This window comes from Ranitomeya variabilis, chromosome 4, assembly GCF_051348905.1.
Source record: "Ranitomeya variabilis isolate aRanVar5 chromosome 4, aRanVar5.hap1, whole genome shotgun sequence".
NCBI classification, from domain to species: Eukaryota; Metazoa; Chordata; class Amphibia; order Anura; family Dendrobatidae; genus Ranitomeya; species Ranitomeya variabilis.
The window spans coordinates 427,352,376-427,375,791 of NC_135235.1; the positions used below are offsets into that span (position 1 = coordinate 427,352,376).

General features: G+C 48.2%; 1 protein-coding gene across 2 annotated transcripts in view; it reads left to right on the plus strand.

Annotated features, from left to right (window-relative positions):
• Positions 1 to 23,416, plus strand: part of MBTD1 (mbt domain containing 1) — a 110,435-nt gene that overhangs the window by 56,893 nt on the left and 30,126 nt on the right. For both annotated transcript variants that reach the window (XM_077251362.1, XM_077251363.1), the window contains exon 15: positions 8,308 to 8,385. In XM_077251362.1, the coding sequence (XP_077107477.1) occupies positions 8,308 to 8,385 (78 nt within the window). The remainder of the gene's footprint in view (positions 1 to 8,307; positions 8,386 to 23,416) is intronic.

Genomic DNA, 23,416 nt, shown 5'->3' on the forward strand with positions numbered 1-23,416 from the left:
TCCCCTCTGATCATGGTGCGTATATTGTCCAATAAGGATGATTGCTCCTGTTTGAGTAGCTTGGTGATGCATGACTCGCACAACTTTTTATCGTATGCGTCTGGAAGTCTCTTGGCACATAATGGGCACTTATTAGATCTTCTTTTGACCGCGGTTGTGTAGCGCTTAGAACCTTCCTTTCCGTATTTTTTAGGATAAGGAAACGTCTATAGCTAATGTATATATCCTGCCTTGGAAGATGCTATCGTAGCTCACTCACGTGGTCCAAGGGAGATTCAGACTGGACGTCAGGACGGCTAGCACTCTCCATTTTACTGGGTCAGTGTGTGCTGTCAGCTATCTGTCTTTAAATAGTCAATCGTACTCGCCTTCAAGACATCTGAATCGTCCTCCTTCCGATCAGCTACTGCTTGTTTAGATCCTGCTGTCGCTTCTGACAGCGCATGTGCTCCGTGGAACGCACCGTGGATCTTTGCTCAGAAGCCACACCCCCTCCAGGAGCGCCTACCGGCCCATTCAGTGCCGCCCCCCCCCCCCCCGGAATTCGTCACCACGCTACTTCCGGTGTCATGGCGCCGTACTGGAGGGAGACGCCGACCCGGCGAGCTGCAAATTCTCAGCCACCTGCAGTGGCGCCGGAATGAGCATTGCGGACACCCGCCGAGTGGGCACCGCGCAGCAGCTGCAGTCCAGGGTCCACGGAGGGAATGTGGCTGAACACGGGAGCATCTGCTCTACCGAACGCTGAGGGACCTCTCGCTGTATTAAGGGCATACCATCTCGCCCGCTCTCCCAACCCCACTGGAGGAGCTGGAGCCGGGGTAAACCGAATCTTCGCACGTCTGTGGTCCTCTCCCTTCGTCTGTCCCTGCTAGGGACAGGAAAAACACTGAAGGGTGGAGGTGGGGAGGGGCTATTTAACCTCTTCTGTGATTCCTGTCCCTATCAAAGATATGAAGGACAACCTCCTGGTGGTGCTGTCAGGAGGGACATCTGGGGAAAAAGCTCATTTGAGCCGAAACGTTGCCACAGCATGTGGGTTTGAAATAAAACCCCATGTTTTCACCTTTAAGCTATGGAGTGCTGCCTGCATTTTTTCCTACATATGAATGGGAGATGTGTACTTCGCATGCAGCTGGCAAAATAATGTGGTGATTCTACAATTCGGGTAATTATCCCTCTGTAACATTATTTTTGTTTTTCTCCCATATAAATTGTATTATATAAGGAAAGAGGGGCTCTGTTTCTTTTTTGTTTTCTTTTTTTCTAAACCCTTTATTTTGATTAAACTCCTCCACATGATCATTTTAATTGTTTTTATAGTGTGCAATGTATGACTCGTCAGTTATTAGGCCTTAATAAATTCTTATTCATTGTAAACCTGGGGGGCTCTGATCTGCAAGGGTGCTGATGGTCCTGCAGAATGGCTCTTCAGTGAATCAAAGGGGTTGTCCGTCCTTGGGGTAAAAGTCTGCGGTTACTCCTGCGACTGCAGACTTGTGAATACTCACGTCGCACACACTGTGTGGTGTTAGGATTTCCCGGTTGTCAGGAGCAGGCGGTCAAGTGAAGTCAAGTATGCAATTTGCATACTTTCAGCCATATTCCAACTAGACATGTCCAGCCTCACCCTATACACTTGCATTGAGGGAGGCCGCACAAGTCTAGTCGGCACTTGATCACATTTATGCAAATCGTATACTTGCTGTCACGTGCCCGCTGCTCCTGGCACCAAAGAATCCTCGCAGTGTGCGCCACATGAGGATTCACAAGTCTGCAGTCACTTAGGCTGCTAGTCTGCCAACACTCTAAGGCCGGACAATACTTTTTTTAACCCCTTCCCGACCCATGACGCCACGTAGGCGTCATGAAAACCCGTGCCAATCCGACCCATGACGCCTATGTGGCGTCATGGAATGATCGCGTCGCTGCAGAGCGGGTGAAAGGGTTAACTCAGATTTCACCCGTTCTGCAGGGACAGGGGGAGTGGTACTTCACCCCCCCGTGGCTACGATCGCTCTGATTGGCAGTTTCACTTTCAACAGCCAATCAGAGCGATTTGTAATATTTCACCTAAAAAACTGGTAAAAATATTACAATCCAGCCATGGCCGATGCTGCAAGATCATCGGCCATGGCTGGAAAACCTGAAGTGACCCCCCCCCACCCCACCGATCGCCCCCCCAGTGCTCCGTTATGGGGTCCGGTCCCCTCCGTCCTGTGCTCCGCTCCCCCGTCCTCCTGCCCGCTCCCCCCCGCTCCTATGTCACCCCCCCGTGCTCCGACGCCCCCCCCGTGCCCCGATCTCCCCCCCCCCCCCCCTTATACTTACCGAGGCTCCCGGTGCCCGTCCGCCTCCATCATGGGCGCCGCCATCTTCCAAAATGGCGGGCGCATGCTCAGTGCGCCCGCCGAATCTGCCGGCCGGCAGATTCATTACAAAGTACATTTTGATCGCTGTGGTAGGTTCTATCACAGCGATCAAAATAAAAAAAATAATAAATAAACCCCCCCCCTTTATCACCCCCATAGGTAGGGACAATAATAAAATAAAGAAAATATTTTTTTTTCTTTTTCCACTAGGGGTAGGGTTAGGGTTACGGGTAGGGTTAGGGTTAGGGGTAGGGTTAGGGTTATGGCATGTGCGCACACAGTGCGGATTTGGCTGCGGATCCGCAGCGGATTGGCCGCGGATCCGCAGCGGATTGGCCGCTGCGAATTCGTAGCAGTTTTCCATCAGGTTTACAGTACCATGTACACCTAAGGAAAACCAAATCCGCTGTGCCCATGGTGCGGAAAATTCCGTGCAGAAACGCTGCGTTGTATTTTCCGCAGCATGTCAATTCTTTGTGCGGATTCCGCAGCGTTTTACACCTGTTCCTCAATAGGAATCCGCAGGTGAAATCCGCACAAAAAAACACTGGAAATCTGCTGTAAATCCGCAGGTAAAACGCAGTGCCTTTTACCTGCAGATTTTTCAAAAATCGTGCGGAAAAATCTCACACGAATCCACAACGTGGGCACATAGCCTTAGGGTTAGGGTTGGAATTAGAGTTAGGGTTGGAATTAGGGCTAGGGTTGGAAATAGGGTTCAGATTAGGCTTGTGGTTAGGGTTACGGATAGGGTTAGGGGTGCGTTGGGGTTACAGTTGTGGTTAGGGTTGGGATTAGGGTTAGGGTTGGGATTAGGGTTAGGATTAGGGTTGGAATTAGGGTTACGGGTGTGTTGCGGTTAGGGTTGTGGTTAGGGGTGTGTTGGGGTTAGGGTTGTGATTAGGGTTATGGCTACAGTTGGGATTAGGATTAGGGGTGTGCTGGGGTTAGTGTTGAAGTTAGAATTGAGGGGTTTCCACTGTTTAGGCACATCAGGGGTCTCCAAACGCAACATGGCGCCATTGATTCCAGCCAATCTTGCGTTCAAAAAGTCAAATGGTGCTCCCTCCCTTCCAAGCCCCGACGTGCGCCCAAACAGTGGTTTACCCCCACATTTGGGGTACCAGCGTACTCAGGACAAACTGGGCAACAACTGTTGGGGTCCAATTTCTCCTGTTACCCTTGCAAAAATAAAAAATTACTTGCTAAAACATAATTTTTGAGGAAAGAACAATTTATTTTTTTATTTTCACGGCTCTGCGTTATAAACTTCTGTGAAGCACTTGGGGGTTGAAAGTGGTCACCACACATCTAGATAAGTTCCTTCGGGGGTCTAGTTTCCAAAATGGGGTCACTTGTGGGGTGTTTCTACTGTTTAGGCACATCAGGGGCTCTGCAAATGCAATGTGATGCCCGCAGACCATTCCATCAAAGTCTGCATTTCAAATGTCACTACTTCCCTTCCGAGCCCTGACGTGTGCCCAAACAGTGGTTTACCCCCACATATGGGGTACCAGCACACGCACAACAAACTGGGCAACAAATATTGGGGCCCAATTTCTCCTGTTACCCTTGTGGAAATAAAAAATTGCTTGCTAAAACATCTTTTTTGAGGAAAGAAAAATGATTTTTTATTTTCACGGCTCTGCGTTGTAAACTTCTGTGAAGCACTTGGGGGTTGAACGTGCTCACCACACATCTAGATAAGTTCCTTGGGAGGTCTAGTTTCCAAAATGGGGTCACTTGTGGGGGGTTTCTACTGTTTAGGCATATCAGGGGCTCTGCAAACGTAACATGATGCCCGCAGACCATTCCATAAAAGTCTGCATTCCAAAACGTCACTACTTCCCTTCCGAGCCCCGGCATGTGCCCAAACAGTGGTTTACCCCCATATATGGGGTATCAGCGTACTCAGGAGAAACTGGACAACAACTTTTGGGTCCAATTTCTCCTGTTACTGTTGCAAAAATAAAAAATTCTGGGCTAAAAAAATATTTTTGAGGAAAGGAAACACATTTATTATTTTCACGGCTCTGAGTTATAAACTTCTGTGAAGCACGTGGGGGTTCAAAGTGCTCACCACACATCTAGATAAGTTCCCTTGGGGGTCTAGTTTCCAAAATGGAGTCACTTGTGGGGAGTTCCTACTGTTTAGGCACATCAGGGACTCTGCAAAAGCAACCTGACGCCCGCACAGCATTCCATCAAAGTCTGCATTTCAAAACGTCACTACTTCCCTTCCGAACCCCGACGTGTGCCAAAACAGTGGTTTACCCCCACATATGGGGTATCAGCGTACTCAGGACAAACTGGACAACAACATTTGGGGTCCAATTTCTCCTATTACCCTTGGGAAAATAAAAAATTCTGGGCTAAAAATCATTTTTGAGGAAAGAAAAATTATTTTTTATTTTCACGGCTCTGCGTTATAAACTTCTGTGAAGCACCTGGGGGTTATAAGTGCTCACTATGCATCTAGATAAGTTCCTTGGGGGGTCTAGTTTCCAAAATGGGGTCACTTGTGGAGGAGCTCCAATGTTTAGGCACACAGGGGCATTCCAAAAGCGACATGGTGTCCGCTAACGATGGAGATAATTTTTCATTCAAAAAGTCAAATGGCGCTCCTTCCCTTCCGAGCCTTAGCATGTGCCCAAACAGTGGTTTACCCCCACATGTGAGGTATCGGTGTACTCAGGAGAAATTGCCCAACAAAATTTAGGATCCATTTTATCCTGTTGCCCATGTGAAAATGAAACAATTGAGGCTAAAATAATTTTTTTGGGGAAAAAAAGGACTTTTTCATTTTTACGGATCAATTTGTGAAGCACCTGGGGGTTTAAAGTGCTCACTATGCTTCTAGATAAGTTCCTTGGGGGGTCTAGTTTCCAAAATGGGGTCACTTGTGGGGGAGCTCCAATGTTTAGGCACACGGGGGCTCTCCAAACGCGACATGGTGTCCGCTAAAGATTGGAGCCAATTTTTCATTCAAAAAGTCAAATGGCGCTCCTTCCCTTCCGAGCCCTGCCGTGCGCCCAAACAGTGGTTTACCCCCACATATGAGGTATCAGCGTACTCAGGACAAATTGGACAACAACGTTCGTGGTCCAGTTTCTCCTTTTACCCTTGGGAAAATAAAAAAAATTTCGCTAAAAGATCATTTTTGTGACTAAAAAGTTAAATGTTCATTTTTTACTTCCATGTTGCTTCTGCTGCTGTGAAACACCTGAAGGGTTAATAAACTTCTTGAATGTGGTTTTGAGCACATTGAGGGGTGCAGTTTTTAGAATGGTGTCACTTTTGGGTATTTTCAGCCATATAGAACCCTCAAACTGACTTCAAACGTGATGTGGTCCCTAAAAAAAAATGGTTTTGTAAATTTTGTTGTAAAAATGAGAAATCACTGGTCAAATTTTAACCCTTATAACTTCCTAGCAAAAAAAAAATTTGTTTCCAAAATTGTGCTGATGTAAAGTAGACATGTGGGAAATGTTGTTTATTAACTATTTTGTGTCACATAACTCTCTGGTTTAACAGAATAAAAATTCAAAATGTGAAAATTGCAAAATTTTTGCCAAATTTCCGTTTTTTTCACAAATAAACTCAGAAATTATCGACCTAAATTTACCACTAACATGAAGCCCAATATGTCACGAAAAAACAATCTCAGAATCGCTAGGATCCGTTGAAGCGTTCCTGAGTTATTACCTCATAAAGGGACACTGGTCAGAATTGCAAAAAACGGCAAGGTCATTAAGGCCAAAATAGGCTGGGTCATGAAGGGGTTAAAAATAAAAAATTTGCTCGGTCACTAAGGGGTTAATTGTATAATTTCTTTATTTTTTGGAAGCATTTGGCGGTCGTACTTTGCGATTGATTGCTATTACTGTATGTACAGCCACAGAGGTAAGGCTGTCACCACTGAATGATTGCCTACATGGCCCCTAAGCTTGTAGAAAGCTTGCCTGGAGATCACTATGTTCTGATGTATGCAGCTCTCATTGAACTGATCAGCACTATAAATTTAAATTCCAAAATCTTCCTTCAGTGGCTGCTAAACACCTAAATATATAATATATTACAATATATTATATATATACAGTGGGGCAAAAAAGTATTTAGTCATTCAGCAATAGTGCAAGTTCCACCACTTAAAGTTGAGAGGCGTCTGTAATTTACATCATAGGTAGCCCTCAACTATGGGAGACAAACTGAGAAAAAAAAATCCAGAAAATCACATTGTCTGTTTTTTTTATCATTTTATTTGCATATTATGGTGGGAAATAAGTATTTGGTCAGAAACAAAATTTCATCTCAATACTTTGTAATATATCCTTTGTTGGCAATGACAGAGGTCAAACGTTTTCTGTAAGTCTTCACAAGGTTGCCACACACTGTTGTTGGTATGTTGGCCCATTCCTCCATGCAGATCTCCTCTAGAGCAGTGATGTTTTTGGCTTTTCGCTTGGCAACACGGACTTTCAACTCCCTCCAAAGGTTTTCTATAGGGTTGAGATCTGGAGACTGGCTAGGCCACTCCAGGACCTTGAAATGCTTCTTACGAAGCCACTCCTTCGTTGCCCTGGCGGTGTGCTTTGGATCATTGTCATGTTGAAAGACCCAGCCACGTTTCATCTTCAATGCCCTTGCTGATGGAAGGAGGTTTGCACTCAAAATCTCATGATACATGGCCCCATTCATTCTTTCATGTACCCGGATCAGTCGTCCTGGCCCCTTTGCAGAGAAACAGCCCCAAAGCATGATGTTTCCACCACCATGCTTTACAGTAGGTATGGTGTTTGATGGATGCAACTCAGTATTCTTTTTCCTCCAAACACGACAAGTTGTGTTTCTACCAAACAGTTCCAGTTTGGTTTCATCAGACCATAGGACATTCTCCCAAAACTCCTCTGGATCATCCAAATGCTCTCTAGCAAACGTCAGACGGGCCCGGACATGTACTGGCTTAAGCAGTGGGACACGTCTGGCACTGCAGGAGCTGAGTCCATGGTGGCGTAGTGTGTTACTTATGGTAGGCCTTGTTGCATTGGTCCCAGCTCTCTGCAGTTCATTCACTAGGTCCCCCCGCGTGGTTCTGGGATTTTTGCTCACCGTTCTTGTGATCATTCTGACCCCACGGGGTGGGATTTTGCGTGGAGCCCCAAATCGAGGGAGATTATCAGTGGTCTTGAATGTCTTCCATTTTCTAATTATTGCTCCCACTGTTGATTTCTTCACTCCAAGCTGGTTGGCTATTGCAGATTCAGTCTTCCCAGCCTGGTGCAGGGCTACAATTTTGTTTCTGGTGTCCTTTGACAGCTCTTTGGTCTTCACCATAGTGGAGTTTGGAGTCAGACTGTTTGAGGGTGTGCACAGGTGTCTTTTTATACTGATAACAAGTTTAAACAGGTGCCATTACTACAGGTAATGAGTGGAGGAAAGAGGAGACTCTTAAAGAAGAAGTTACAGGTCTGTGAGAGCCAGAAATCTTGATTGTTTGTTTCTGACCAAATACTTATTTTCCACCATAATATGCAAATAAAATGATAAAAAAACAGACAATGTGATTTTCTGGATTTTTATTTCTCAGTTAGTCTCCCATAGTTGAGGTCTACCTATGATGTAAATTACAGACGCCTCATCTTTTTAAGTGGTGGAACTTGCACTATTGCTGACTGACTAAATACTTTTTTGCCCCACTGTATGTATGTGTATGTGTATATATATATATATATATATATATATATATATATATATATATATATATATATATATATATATATATATATATAATTTTTTTTTTTCATCAACATTATGCGATGGTTCTGACAATGGATGGTAGCGTTTTTTAGGCTCCGTGGGTGAACACATGCAAGAAATATGCTGATGTGACTGTATGACTTCATTACTAAAGCAATAGTCTTCCTGTGCTTTATAGCAACGAAAGACAACCAGACGACGGTCTCCAAACAGAAGAAGAAGTCCAAGTCTCAACAGTGCAAAGGACATAAAAAGAGTAAGTCAGACTTGTTTTGTTTTTTTCATTTCTGAAAATCTGTTCCAAATCAAAACTTGTGCATTAATTAACATTAACAGTCTGATCTGTTAGGAGTTAATGCTTCTTGTATTCTTTTCAATATCATAAGCGCTATCAATCACTTTTCCGGGATTTACAAGATTTCTTGTGAATTCACACAGCAGTGAACTTGAGCTTTAGTTATTAGAAAGTAACCCTTTTTTTTTTTTCTTTTTTAATTAAAATGATTGACCAGCCTTTTATAGAGTTATGAATCAATGTAACTATAAAGTTCTTTAGCTTGTATTACACCAAGCTGAAAGTGCTGGCTTATCTCCCTAGTTCATGCTGTTTGAGTAGCTGATTTGAACTCCAATTCTAGCTAAAGCGGTTTCTACGAGAGCGCCGCTGCTAGACATCTCAGGCTGCCGCTTATCTCTTAGAGGACAAAAGGATCTGCAGGCCGAAATTAAGAATACTGGATCCTTATTCTTCTTCTCCAACAATCATCTGTGTCTGGACCTCATACACATTAGATTGTCCTCCAAACCCATCAATATCATTGGCTTTGGATGATGTTAGTCTAATTGTATGTAGCCTTAAGATAGCATGAGCTAGGCAGACAAGTTTACACTTTCAAATTGGTGTTAGAGATAGAAGGGAGCAAAATAAAATAATCCAGTATATTAGCCTTATAGTTATGATCCTTTCTATGTGCACACGTTGCGGATTTGTTGTGTTTCCGCAGCGTTTTTCCACATGGAAATGCTATGAATCCGCAATGATTATTAAAGCAATGTTAATCAATGGCATTGTTGTGCACATGCTGCGGAAATTTCTATCCTTAGTTGCAGCGTTTTATTTTCCTCAGCATGTCAGTTCTTTTTGTGGATCTGCAGTGCTTCTGCACCCATTGAGTCAGTCAAATCCGCAGCAAAACCACAGGTGTAAAAAGGTTTGCGGATTTGCGTGCCAAAAACGCTGCAGAAAGGAAATTATATCAGAAGGAGGAAGTGTGTGGGCGGAGAATGTGAGTGTCTGTCTGCGGGGGGGTGTCTGTATATATGTGTGTGCGGTAACGCTACCTCCAGTACTGTGGGTCACACCACTGCGGGATCAAGCTGGCAGATGTCAGCGTGATCCCGCAGCTGACTGTGACCCACAGCGGTGACCTACGGTAAAAAGCAGGCATGGGTCGATGAGACTGCTGCTCCCATTGGGTTATGTTTGCTGTCACTGATAATAGTGACAGCAGGTGCCGCTGATGGGAGAGTAGTATCTGCCGGCACCTGTGCTCAGTTAAAAAAAAAATAAAAATAAATAAATTATAATAAAATTGCATATATATTTACATAAAACTAAAAACCCATTATACTCACCTCACACCAAATCCCCAACGCCTTTGTCTCCTAGAAATAATGTAAAATAATAAACCAACATATACTCCCTGTCCGCCGTAATCCAGATTGTCCCACGACAATTTCATGTGTAGAACAGTCACATCGGGAGATGTGACCACTCTATCAGGCCACCGGCGACACACTGAAAGGAGCTAATCGCTCCCACAGTGTATTAGCTGATCAGCTCCTGTGCTCTCACTTGAGGCACTGCTGCATGGGAAAGTTCTCACACAGCGGTAGTGCCGTAAGTGACAGCACTGGAGCTGATGAACTCCGGTGAACTCTCATGACAGTGCAGTGATACACTGACAGGAGGTAATCCCTCCCGCAATGTATCACCGGAGGCCGGGTAGCGCAGTCACATCTCCGATGTGACTGTTCTACACACGAGATCGTTATGGGACACTTGGTAATGGACTATGTCGGACAGGGAGTATTTTATACGTTGGTTTAATATTTTATTTTTGTTGCAGGAGATGAGGGCGTTGGGAATTAGGCATTCAGGAAGTATGGTAAATTAAGATTCAATAAAGGAGTCTGTGTGATTATTTAAAATAAAGGACTTTATTCTGACTGTGTCTTTATTTACCGTATAACTGTAGGATTTGTCATGGATAGGTGTCTTATTGATGCTTCTCCATTACTAAGCCGTGGGCTTGATGTCACCGGACAATACAAAGATGACTGTAACCCCACAAATATGAACCCCACTTGCCGCCTCTGCAGGGCAAGTGGGAAGAGTGAGGCGAAGTGCCAGAATTGATGCATCTATAAGATGCGCCATTTCTGGGGTGGCTGAGAGCTGATGTTTTTATCCTGGGGGGGTGCCAATATCCATGGTCCCTTCCCAGGCTATTAATATCAGCCCGCAGCTGTCTGCCTAGCCTTTGCTGGTTCGATTTTATAGGGGGACCTCCATGTCAATTTTTTTTTCCGGTGTTCCCCTGTAAACTAGCCAGTAAAGGCTAAGCAAACAGCTGTGAGCTGATATTAATAGCCTGGGAACTTTTGTGGCTATTAAATCCTTCCCAGAATACTAGCATCAGCCGTTGGCTTTCCCTCTACTGGTTATGAATATTACGAGGGAGCCCATGCAATCTTTTTTATTTTTTTTTTGAAAAATAAACCGATATTGCGTTTGACTCAGATTTCGTGTGTGTGTGTGTCTTTAACGCTTTATGTACCGTTTTATCAATGAGGGTATCTGGCTGACACCTGTTCATTACTAAACCTCGTCGGGCTTGGTAATATAATGAGTGTGTGTATGTATGTATATGTATATATTATATATCTCTCTATATATCTCTATATACAAAACGCATACAGATCCACTTGAAAATCTGCATGAAAAAGTATCAAATCCACATATTTTCAACTGCGTTTTCTGCCAAGAGAGGCAGAATTTTACACAAGCAAATCCGCAACCTGCGCACATAGCCTTAAGGCTGATAAAGTGTAACAATTGTTTTTTTTATTTACCTGTTTACGTACTTGAATTCACCATGAAGCATCAATTTTGTAGCAACTTTAGCAACTTTTTTTTTTTCTGCATTATGCATTGTACAATTCCTCTGATCCTCCAAGAAATGTAGTTTAACTGGTAACATGCAGTTACAAATGTATGTCTGGCACGATCAGCACTGATTGGACAGTGATATGTAGTATGTTGGTGCCCACCCGCGAAGGAATTGGTACAATGCACTGTTCTAAGAAATGATCTTCCAGGCTTGTGATTACGTGAAGAATACAAGAATTTACTTAAAAAAGGCAGTAAACTGCTTTCTACATGAACATGCATGCATCCATAACGTTTAATATTTACTTTTTTTCGGACCACCCCCTTTATCTCAATCCCTATCTATTTGATGCTATAATCTAAGAAGTAATGAGCCAGGAACACAGCGAAGTTAAAATACCCAGCAGAGATCAGTGACCTCACTTGCGTGGGCGGCACTGATGTCCTGCCCGCCGTGTATTGTGACACCACTGTGTTGCCGGCTCATTACTGCAGATGTCAGCCGGCAAGTGAGTGGGCACTGTCACTGTGCACATCGTAAAGAGAAGTGACAGAGTAAGGACGACTAGTCCAGCCTCTGGACTGAGCATCTCTGATGACACTTCATTTAAGGGAGGGGGCTGTGGCAGTGACTGCCCCCTGCTCTGATGTCGCTTTGTCTTAGTATCCCAGGATGCACTGGGGACTCTCCAATGAATAGTCATCAGAGAGGAAGTAAAAATAAAAAAAGACTCCAAAAAAATAGAATAGCAGTTAGCTAGTGTAGTTGGGGAATGGTAGTGAATTTGTGAAGCAAGTATATTAGGAAATAGCTTAGATTAAAATAGATGGGGAATTAGATAAAATGTACTTTTGCCTTCAGATTACTCCTTTTAACCTTTTATTAAAAAAAATAATAAAATAAACAACCGTAGCAGCCTAAAGTGCGCTGAAGTAATTCAAATCCTGAGTATAACACCAAGAGATGACTAAAATATACACACAAAAAACAAGAAAAGGTCTGTAAGTACACAAAGGTACCACAATTATAATCGTATGCGTCATGTGAGATGTGAGGCATACCTAGTTGTGGTACCTTTTGAGTGACTTGCATTTCTTGGAGACCTTTTCTTGTTTGTTTTTTTGTTGAGTATATTTTGGTCATCTGGAGTTACACTCAGGATTTGAATTACTTTGGTGAACCTTAGATAGTCATATCTATTGTTATGGTGGTTTTAACTTTTTTGAATAAAGGTTAATTTTTATGGATGTGTCTTTTTCAGTGAATCTCTCGTTAATATCATTAATCTGGGATTGGATTTGAGATTTTTTTTTGTGAATTTTTTACATGAAAATACAGAATTAAATAATAGAAAATAAAGTATCCTCTATCTAAGCATCTCTCCGTCCAGTCTATGCTGCCCTCATATGGGGTAGTAAAGGTCATCTGCAGATCTGCTTTATGATGTGCCTATAGTTACAGAACATATGAATATATGACCTTTTGTAACCTATGGGGGTACTGTGGCATCTTCTCACGTTCCAGCCATCTGCATTTCCCGTTCTATCTGCTTCTGGAATGCTTACTGTAGATGAGCATGAACGTTTTCTGGGCTTTGTGCACTGCTGGTGTTTGTCTGCAGTCAGCTGTTTAGCACTTAGCGGGACCCAACGTAAATCTAAACTCTGGGATTCCGGTGCTGGCTGTGACCCCTGACCTCATCGAGTCCTGATTGGCTCAGGTCCTGATGATGTCAGTCACACCAGCCAATAAGGACAATCGCTGGGAACGTTTATTGTAGTAACAAACTTTCCCAGGTGACTTGCCTCAGAAAACACTGTTTCTCCTCTGATCTATCTGGTTAGTGAGCGATCAGAGGAGAAACCGTATGACGAGTGCTTCTGACTAGAGCTGTGTCAGTGAGCAATCTTGTCAGACTGTGATACACACACAAATCAATAGCTTCACCCACCTTTAACATCAATTTATTATTAGTGTTGAGCGATACTTTCCGATATCGGAAAGTATCGGTATCGGAAAGTATCGGCCGATACCGTCAAAATATCGGATCTAATCCGATACCGATACCCGATCCCAATGCAAGTCAATGGGACGAAAATATCGGAATTAAAATAAACCCTTTATAAACTTGTAGGTTCATTCTACATGAAGGAAAACAACTAAGAATAATGTAGGATGTATTGGGGGACGTGGCGGAGACATTAAAGGCACAGAGGTTTAGCCCATTGTAATAGAATAGCAGGATTTTGTTTTGTTTTTTATGACGTTCGGCGTTAGAAAGATTTTGACTGTTAATTTTTTTTTTATTTTGTCAGATATTGATGTTTCACTACTTCCACGCCCTTCACCTTCTTTTTTACTTCTCCCACACTTTCTTCTTCATTATCCTCATCATCAGCTTCTTTGACATCAACTTCTTCACCTTATTCATCTTCTTCTTCATCTTCTACCTATTATTTTTTTGGTTACATTGTTCATATTCTTTTTATTTTACTATTATCTTCATCATATTCTACTTCTTCATCATATTCTTATTTGTGACAGGCATTCCCGTAGTTGTTATCTATAAAAGTTTGAAGATTACACCTTCCGTTCTGCCTGTCACAAAACAGTTACATTTGTCCGCGTTCAGTTTGGCCTGCAGCATCAGGCTTTATCCAGGGGCACCACGAGGAGGAACGGACTCACCCCCATACACTGCTTAGTCTTCTTCTGCTTATAATTTAGATAATATTTCTTGCTCTGATATTTAGTGTTATGCTTAATGTTCTTCTGCTCTTTGTTCTGCAGCCTCTTGTTCTTCTGCTTCTCGGTCTTCCAGGTCGTCGTCGTCTCCAGGGTCGTCGTCTCCGGGGTCGTCGTCATCGGGGTGGTCTTCAGGGTCGTCGTCTCCGGGGTCGTCGTCATCGGGGTGGTCTTCAGGGTCATCGTCTCCAGGGTCGTCGTCATCACGGTGGTTGTCGTCTCTGGTGTCGTCGTCATCTTAGGGGTGGTCTTCCGGGTCATCGTGTTTAGTCTCTTGAACTTGGAAATGTAGCAGAAGGTACAAGAAGGCTGAGAAAATGCCGAGAACCAGCTGATGGAACTGGAACTCGGATGGCTACCCGAAGGTCCAAGAGCCAATGGAACTACCGAGGACCAGCTGACGTTACTGGAACCCGGTTACTAAGCAGGAGGTACCCGTGCCTGAAAGCACTACCAAGGACCACCTGACGTTGGTGGAACTCGGATACCCAGAGGGAGGCACCTAAGCCAAAGGCTCTGCCCGGAACCAGCTGACGGTACTGGAACCAGGATGGGGAGCAGAAGGTACAAGAGCAAAAGACAGTGCCGAGAACCAGCTGACGGTGCTGGAACCCGGATGGGTAGCCGAAGGTCCAAGAGCCAATGGAACTACCGAGGACCAGCTGACGTTACTGGAACCCGGTTACTAAGCAGGAGGTACCCGTGCCTGAAAGCACTACCAAGGACCACCTGACGTTGGTGGAACTCGGATACCCAGAGGGAGGCACCTAAGCCAAAGGCTCTGCCCGGAACCAGCTGACGGTACTGGAACCAGGATGGGGAGCAGAAGGTACAAGAGCAAGTGTCTGCGTGGCTTTTGCAGGACACGATGCCGGCTGCACAGCAGGGGAACAGCTGGCGGTGCTGAACCCCACTGACACATTGGCTGGTGTTTTTCTCTGTGCAGCTAGCAGTACCGGGCCCCAACTGGCGGTGTTGGAGCCCGGGCTCTGCAGGGGGAGCAGAGTGTAGGCTGAAGCCTAATTGAACCAATTTCAAAGGTAACCTTTAACCCCCCCTCAGGGGTTACAAAGTAGAAGAGCCACAGCTTATGCAGCAGTAGTGCTGCACAAGTCAAAGGTTGCTCTTTTAATTTTGCTCCTTGCACACGCTGAATGAAACACGTATAACATTTAGCCCTTTATACAGTCAAACTGTGTTGGAGGCGCGAGTTCCCGGCGCGAGTTCCCTTTGTAATGAGACGGAGCACAGATGTCAAGAATCCCACCTTGGTGCTGGGTGCAGCCTCCTGAGCGTTGTTATTTGCTGTACAGGAGTCTGCGCTGTCGTGTTATCCCCTGGCCTAGCGCTGTTAGCGCTGCCCATCTTCTGACATTTAATGTCGGCCGGTGCGGTTCGCGATGACCATGAATCCCAGCCCCGCAGTGTCTTAACATTGTTAAAACACTGCGGGGCTGGGATTCAGGGCCTGGCGCAGCACATATGTTCGCCTCTCACACTCGGGTCCTTACACCCGCTTCAGACTGTGCGGCGTCATCTGATCCCTTATCGCATGCCACGGCCATGAAGCCGCACAGTCTGAAGAAGGCGGAAGGAGATGAGGGACAGGCGAAGAAATGCACCGTTCATGCCCATCAATCACACCCTCGCAGTCCAAATAAATAAGACACCGAGGGGCGTTGTGTGGGGCAAGGCGGCCGCAGAGGCGCAGGCAGCCAAACAATGATATCAGAAGACGGGCAGCGCTACCAAGGAGCTTGTTGCGTGTCAATACAAAGGAAAATCACACCTGAGGGACGTTTTAATGGTCGCAGATGACTCATTTTTAGACGTGTTCACTTCAACATGGGCAAGGAGAATAAGTTTCTGAGCCACCTTGCACACATGCAGCATTACTGTCGTACAAGGTGGCTGTAAAACGTAAAAACGCCTGGGGGAGGGGGGACAGGTTTCCTTCAATTTCAGTTCTTGTGTCTGCGTGGCTGTTGCAGGACACGTTGCCGGCTACACAGCAGGGGAACAGCTGGCGGTGCTGAACCCCGCTGACACATTGGCTGGTGTTTGGCTCTGTGCAGCTAGCACATCTGGGCCCCAACTGGCGGTGTTAGAGCCCAGGGTCAGCAGGAGGAGGAGAGGGAGCAAAGTGTAGGCCGAAGCCTGCACTGGAGCAAGTTGAAAGGGAAACTTTAACCCCCCCCAGGCGTTTGTAGCTGAAAGAGCCATCGTGTACAGCACTAATGCTGGAAAAGGTAAACTTAGGTTCAGCATGTACAAGGACCATAATTAAAAGAGCTAACACTTATAAAAAGTGTCCCCTCCTACCGTGATACCGTCCGGTAGGTGGAACTTTCCTTTGTGATGTGACGCAGCACAGCCGTCATTCTTACCCCCTTGGCGCCGTGCGCCGCCTCCTCAGCGTTGTTTGAATCAGTCCCGGAGCCTGCGCTGTTAGGTTAGCCCTTGGCCATGCACACATTTTGCGCTGCCCGTCTTCTGACATCATTTGGTGTCAGGCTGGCTGCGCCTGTGCGACCGCGCTGGCCGAGAGACCGCCTCGTACTGTCTTCTGATTTAATCCCACTGGGGGCCTGGGATCCATGGACATGCGCAGTGCATATCTGAACCTCCACCTCTCACTCATCTCCCTACGGCTTCTTCAGACTGTGCGGTGTCACGGCCGTGGCATGCTATTAGGGACCAGCTGACACCGCACAGTTTGAAGAAGCCGTAGGGAGATGAGTGAGAGGTGGAGGTTCAGATATGCACTGCACATGTCCATGGATCTCAGGCCCCCAGTGGGATTAAATCAGAAGACAGTACGAGGCGGGCTCTCGGCCAGCGCGGCCGCACAGGCGCAGCCAGCCTGACACCAAATGATGTCAGAAGACGGGCAGCGCAAAATGTGTGCATGGCCAAGGGCTAACCTAACAGCGCAGGCTCCGGGACTGATTCAAACAACGCTGAGGAGGCGGCGCACGGCGCCAAGGGGGTAAGAATGACGGCTGTGCTGCGTCACATCACAAAGGAAAGTTCCACCTACCGGACGGTATCACGGTAGGAGGGGACACTTTTCATAAGTGTTAGGATCAGCATGTGCAAGGAGCACCACGAAAAGAGGCACTTTTTCCCTTTGCATCATTACTGCTGCACAAGGTGGCTCCTTCAGTAACAAACGCCTGGGGGGGGGGGGGACAGGTTCCCTTAAATTTAACTTGTTGTGCCTGCGTGGCGGTCGCAGTACACGTTGCCGGCTGCACAGCAGGGGAACAGCTGGCGGTGCTGAACCCCACTAACACATTGGCGAGGTGTTTGGCTCTGTGCGGACAGCACTTCTGGACGGCAACTAGCGGTGTTGGAGCCCAGGGACAGGTGGAGGAGGAGGAGGTGGAGGAGGTAGGAGGGATTGCCACACACACAGCAGGGGAACAGCTGACGTTACTGAACCCCAATAACAGAGGAGGGACTGTGCGTACAGCACTACCAGGTAACAACTAGCGGTGTTGGAGCCCAGGGACAGGTGGAGGAGGAGGTAGGAGGGATTGCCACACACACAGCAGAGGAACAGCTGACGTTACTGAACCCCAATAACAGAGGAGCGACTGTTGGGACTGTGCGTACAGCACTACCAGGCAACAACTAGCGGTGTTGGAGACCAGGGACAGGTGGAGGAGGAGGAGGTGGAGGAGGTAGGAGGGATTGCCACACACACAGCTGGGGAACAGCTGACGTTACTGAACCCCAATAACAGAGGAGCGACTGTTGGGACTGTGCGTACAGCACTACCAGGCAACAACTAGCGGTGTTGGAGCCAAGGGACAGGTGGAGGAGGAGGAGGAGGAGGTGGAGGAGGTAGGAGGGATTGCCACACACACAGCAGGGGAACAGCTGACGTTACTGAACCCCAATAACAGAGGAGGGACTGTTGGGACTGTGCGTACAGCACTACCAGGCAACAACTAGCGCTGTTGGAGCCCAGGGACAGGTGGACGTGGAGGAGGTAGGAGGGATTGCCACACACACAGCAGGGGAACAGCTGACGTTACTGAACCCCAATAACAGAGGAGGGACTGTTGGGACTGTGCGTACAGCACTACCAGGCAACAACTAGCGGTGTTGGAGCCCAGGGACAGGTGGAGGAGGAGGAGGTGGAGGAGGTAGGAGGGATTGCCACACACACAGCAGGGGAACAGCTGACGTTACTGAACCCCAATAACAGAGGAGGGACTGTTGGGACTGTGCGTACAGCACTACCAGGCAACAACTAGCGGTGTTGGAGCCCAGGGACAGGTGGAGGAGGAGGAGGTAGGAGGGATTGCCACACACACAGCAGAGGAACAGCTGACGTTACTGAACCCCAATAACAGAGGAGCGACTGTTGGGACTGTGCGTACAGCACTACCAGGCAACAACTAGCGGTGTTGGAGCCCAGGGACAGGTGGTGGAGGAGGTAGGAGGGATTGCCACACACACAGCTGGGGAACAGCTGACGTTACTGAACCCCAATAACAGAGGAGCGACTGTTGGGACTGTGCGTACAGCACTACCAGGCAACAACTAGCGGTGTTGGAGCCCAGGGACAGGTGGTGGAGGAGGTAGGAGGGATTGCCACACACACAGCAGGGGAACAGCTGACGTTACTGAACCCCAATAACAGAGGAGGGACTGTTGGGACTGTGCGTACAGCACTACCAGGCAACAACTAGCGGTGTTGGAGCCCAGGGACAGGTGGAGGAGGAGGAGGTAGGAGGGATTGCCACACACACAGCAGGGGAACAGCTGACGTTACTGAACCCCAATAACAGAGGAGGGACTGTTGGGACTGTGCGTACAGCACTACCAGGCAACAACTAGCGGTGTTGGAGCCCAGGGACAGGTGGAGGAGGTGGAGGAGGTAGGAGGGATTGCCACACACACAGCAGGGGAACAGCTGACGTTACTGAACCCCAATAACAGAGGAGGGACTGTTGGGACTGTGCGTACAGCACTACCAGGCAACAACTAGCGGTGTTGGAGCCCAGGGACAGGTGGAAAAGCAGAGGAACACAATGTAGGCCGAAGCCTGAGAAAGTCGAAAGGGAACCTTTAACCCCCCCCCCCCCCCCCCAAGGCGTTTGTAGCTGAAAGAGCCAGCTTGTGCAGCACAAAAGATGCAAAAGGAAAAGGTGGCTCTTTTCATCATGCTCCTTGCAAACACAGAACTAAACACTTATAAAATGTGTCCCCTGAAACCGTCCCGGAGGTGGGACTTTCCTTCGTAATATGACGCAGCACAGCCGTCATTCCTACCCCCCCGGCGCCGCGCCCCGGCTCCTCAGCGTTGTTTGATTCCGTCCCGGAGCTTGCGCTGTTATGTTATCCCGTGGCCAGGCACACTTAGCGCTGCCCATCTTCTGACATCATTTGGTGTCAGGCTGGCTGCGCCTGTGCGGCCGCGCTGGCCGAGAGCCCGCCTCGCAGTGTCTTCTGATTTAATCCCACCGCGGGCCTGAGATCCGTGGCCATGCGCAGTGCATATCCTCGCCTCTCACTCCCCTCCCTACGGCTTCTTAAGACTGTGCGGTGTCACGGCCGTGGCATGCTATTAGGGACCAGCTGACACCGAACAGTCTGAAGAAGCCATAGGGAGATGAGTGAGAGGTGGAGGTTCAGATATGCACTGCGCATGTCCATGGATCCCAGGCCCCCAGTGGGATTAAATCAGAAGACACTGCGAGGCGGGCTCTCGGCCAGCGCGGCCGCACAGGCGCAGCCATCCTGACACCAAATGATGCCAGAAGACGGGCAGCGCTAAGTGTGCCTGGCCACGGGATAATATAACAGCGCAGGCTCCGGGACGGAATCAAACAACGCTGAGGAGCCGGGGCGCGGCGCCGGGGGGGTAGGAATGACGGCTGTGCTGCGTCATATTACGAAGGAAAGTCCCACCTCCGGGACGGTTTTACGGTATCAGTGGACACATTTTATAAGTGTTAAGTTCTGCGTGTGCAAGGAGCTAAACAAAAATAGCTACCTTTTCCTTGTGCAGCATTACTGCTGCACAAGGTGGCTCTTTCAGTAACAAACGCCTTGGGGGGGGGGGGGACAGATTCCCTTACATTTCAGTTGTTGTGTCAGCGTGGCGGTCGCATGACACATTGCCGGCTACACAGCTGGGGATCAGCTGACGTTACTGAAACCCAATAACACTGGGTCGTATGTTTTGACTGTGCAGACGGCACTTCTGAGCCTCAACTGGCGGTGTTGGAGCCCAGGAATGAAAGTTCAGGTGGTAGAAAGATGAACACAACAGGAGACCTGGATAACGTATACAGTGACCTAATTATTTAATCAGGAGGAGGAGTGGCAAATTCCTGCGAGATCCAGGCCTTGTTCATTTTCAGGAAAGTAAGCCGGTCAACGTTATCGGAGGATAGTCGCATGCGACGGTCAGTTAGTACACCACCTGCAGCACTAAAGACACGTTCCGATAATACACTGGCCGCAGGGCAAGACAGCACCTCCAATGCATACTGCCTTAGCTCTGGCCATGTATCCAGCTTTGAGACCCAAAACTTGAAAGGGGAAGAGCCGTCTGGGAGTACAGCAAGAGGGCAAGACATGTAGTCTGTCACCATCTGACGGAACCGTTGCCTCCTGCTGACTGGAGCCGTCTGTGATGGTGTAGACTTTTGTGGGGGGCACAGAAAACTGTGCCACAGTTGGGCCATACTGGTCTTGCCTTGGGCAGAGGCACTGCTTCTGCTCCCTCTTTGTGCAGAGCCTCCACCACTGCCTGGACGCACTGAGCTGCTTTGGAATGCACTAGCAGCACTTCTCTCAGTTGGAATGGAGAAGATGATGGAATTGACCAGTGTGTCTTGGTACTCCCGCATTTTTCGCTCCCGGTTCAACGGTGTGATGAGGCTTTCTACGTTGTCCCGGTAGCGAGGATCGAGGAGGGTGAACACCCAATAATCAGACATGTTGAGAATGTGGGCGATGCGGCGGTCGTTTCTCAGGCACTGCAGCATGTAATCCACCATGTGCTGCAGACTGCCAACTGCCCAAGAAACGCTGTCCCCTGCTGGAGGCGTGATCTCTGCCCGCTCGTCATCACCCCACCCTCGCTGTACACACTGACTACTGGACAATTGTGTAACTCCCTCCTCTGGACGGATGTCTTCCTCCTCCATTGACTCCTCCTCATCCTCCTCACAAACTGTCCCCTGCCTACGCGTTTGTGAGGAACCACGTGGCGCTGACTGTCCAGAAGATGATGGAAATGCTGAATCCTCATCTTCCACCTCTTCCACAACATCATCCCTTAGCGCTTGCAGTGATTTTTCAAGCAGGCAGATAAGGGGGAAAGTCATGCTGACTAGTGCATCATCTGCACTCGCCATCCGCGTGGAATAATCAAAGGGACGCAAAACCTGGCAGACGTCATTCATAGTGGCCCACTCTGTGGTTGTGAAGTCTGTACGGCGCTGACTGCGACTTCTTTGCGCCTGAAGCAGCTGGTACTCCATTACAGCTTGCTGCTGCTCACACAACCGCTCCAACATATGTAACGTGGAATTCCACCTGGTAGGTAGGTCACATATGATGCGATGTTCCGGCAGGCGGTGTCGGCGCTGCAGAGCCGCAATGCGCGCTTTTGCCGTGCTGGAACGCCGCAAGTGAGCACACTCTAGGCGGACCTTGTGCAGCAGTGCATCAAGATCTGGATAGTCCCTCAAAAAGCTCTGCACGACCAAATTGAGCACATGTGCCAGACATGGGATGTGAGTGAGGTTGCCGAGGCCCAGAGCTGCCACCAGATTTCGGCCATTATCACACACTACCATGCCTGGCTGGAGATTCGCTGGCACAAACCACACATCGCTCTCCTGCTTGATGGCATTCCAGAGCTCCTGCGCTGTGTGGCTACGATTCCCCAAAAAAATTAATTTCAAGACGGCCTGTTGACGTTTGGCCACGGCTGTGCTCATGTCGGTCGTAACAGGTACACGTTCATCACGGGTCCATGTGGAGGTGGACTGTGACGGCTCCTGCAGCGATGATTCTGAGGAACTGGTGTAAGAGGAGGAGTCAATGCGTACAGAATGGATTCCTGCAATCCTTGGAGTGGGCAGGACACGTCCTGCGCCACTCGCACGGTCTGTACCCGGCTCAACGACATTAACCCAATGGGCAGTGAGGGAAAGGTATCGCCCCTGTCCATGTTGACTGGTCCACGCATCGGTGGTGAGGTGGACCTTGCTACTGACGGCGTTCAGTAGCGCGTGTTTTATGTGTCCCTCCACATGCTTGTGCAGGGCAGGGACGGCTTGCCTGCTGAAGTAAAAGCGGCTGGGCACATTGTACTGTGGGACTGCCAATGACATCAAGTCACGGAAGCTGTCAGTCTCCACCAGCCTGAATGACAGCATTTCCAGTGACAGAAGTTTGGCAATGCCTGCAGTCAGAGCCTGTGCTCGTGGGTGGTTTGACGAGAAAGGCCGCCTTTTCTCCCATGCCTGTACTACCGATGGCTGTAGACTGGGCTGGGAGTGTGTGGATGACTGGGAAAGTGGTGCTGCGGGTGGAATTACAGCGGGTCTCTGGACAACAGGGCCAGAGGTTCTTCCACGGCGATCCTGGGAGGAAGCCGAACCAGCTGCGTGTGAGCTGGAGGAAGAGGCAACACGAGCTGAAGAGGTGGTAGCTGCCGCTGTTGGTTGGCCTAGCTCTTCAGTGTGTTTTTCTAACTCCGCCGGATGCCTGTTGCGCACATGTTTCCACATGTTGGAGGTATTGAGGTTGCTGACATTTCGACCTCTTTTGACTTTTTGATGACACACCTTGCATCTGACATAGCAAATGTCATCTGCAACTGTGTCAAAAAAGGACCAGGCACTGCAAGTCTTGGGAGCGCCCTTTTTGGCTTTTGGAAGAGACATGCTCCTAACGGGTGCCAAAGCGGAGGCTGCAGGATCCGCAGTCTTCCCCCTCCCTCTCCCTCTTTGGGCCGTACGGGGAATCTCTTCCTCAGAGCTGCTCCCACCACCTTCCTGTCCCTCACGCCAAGATGGGTCAAGGACCTCATCATCTACACTACCCTCTGCCCCCAACTGCTCCTCCTGGGTAGTCTCCGCAGCAGAGCACGCACCAGTAAGTGGCACCTGAGTGTCATCATCAGCTGATGCGGCCTGCGATGTGGTGACCGGAGCCACTGGCCCACCCGCCTCTTCAGAGGAAGAGAGAAAAAGCTGTTGGGCATCACTGCACCCTGCCTCTTCTTCCATTTCTCCAATGCTGCTTGGCTGGCCCCCTGTTTCCAAGCCAAGAGATTCAGAGAACAGAAGTAGAGACGGCTCCTGTCCTGGGCTCTCTGTCTGCCTGGGCAAT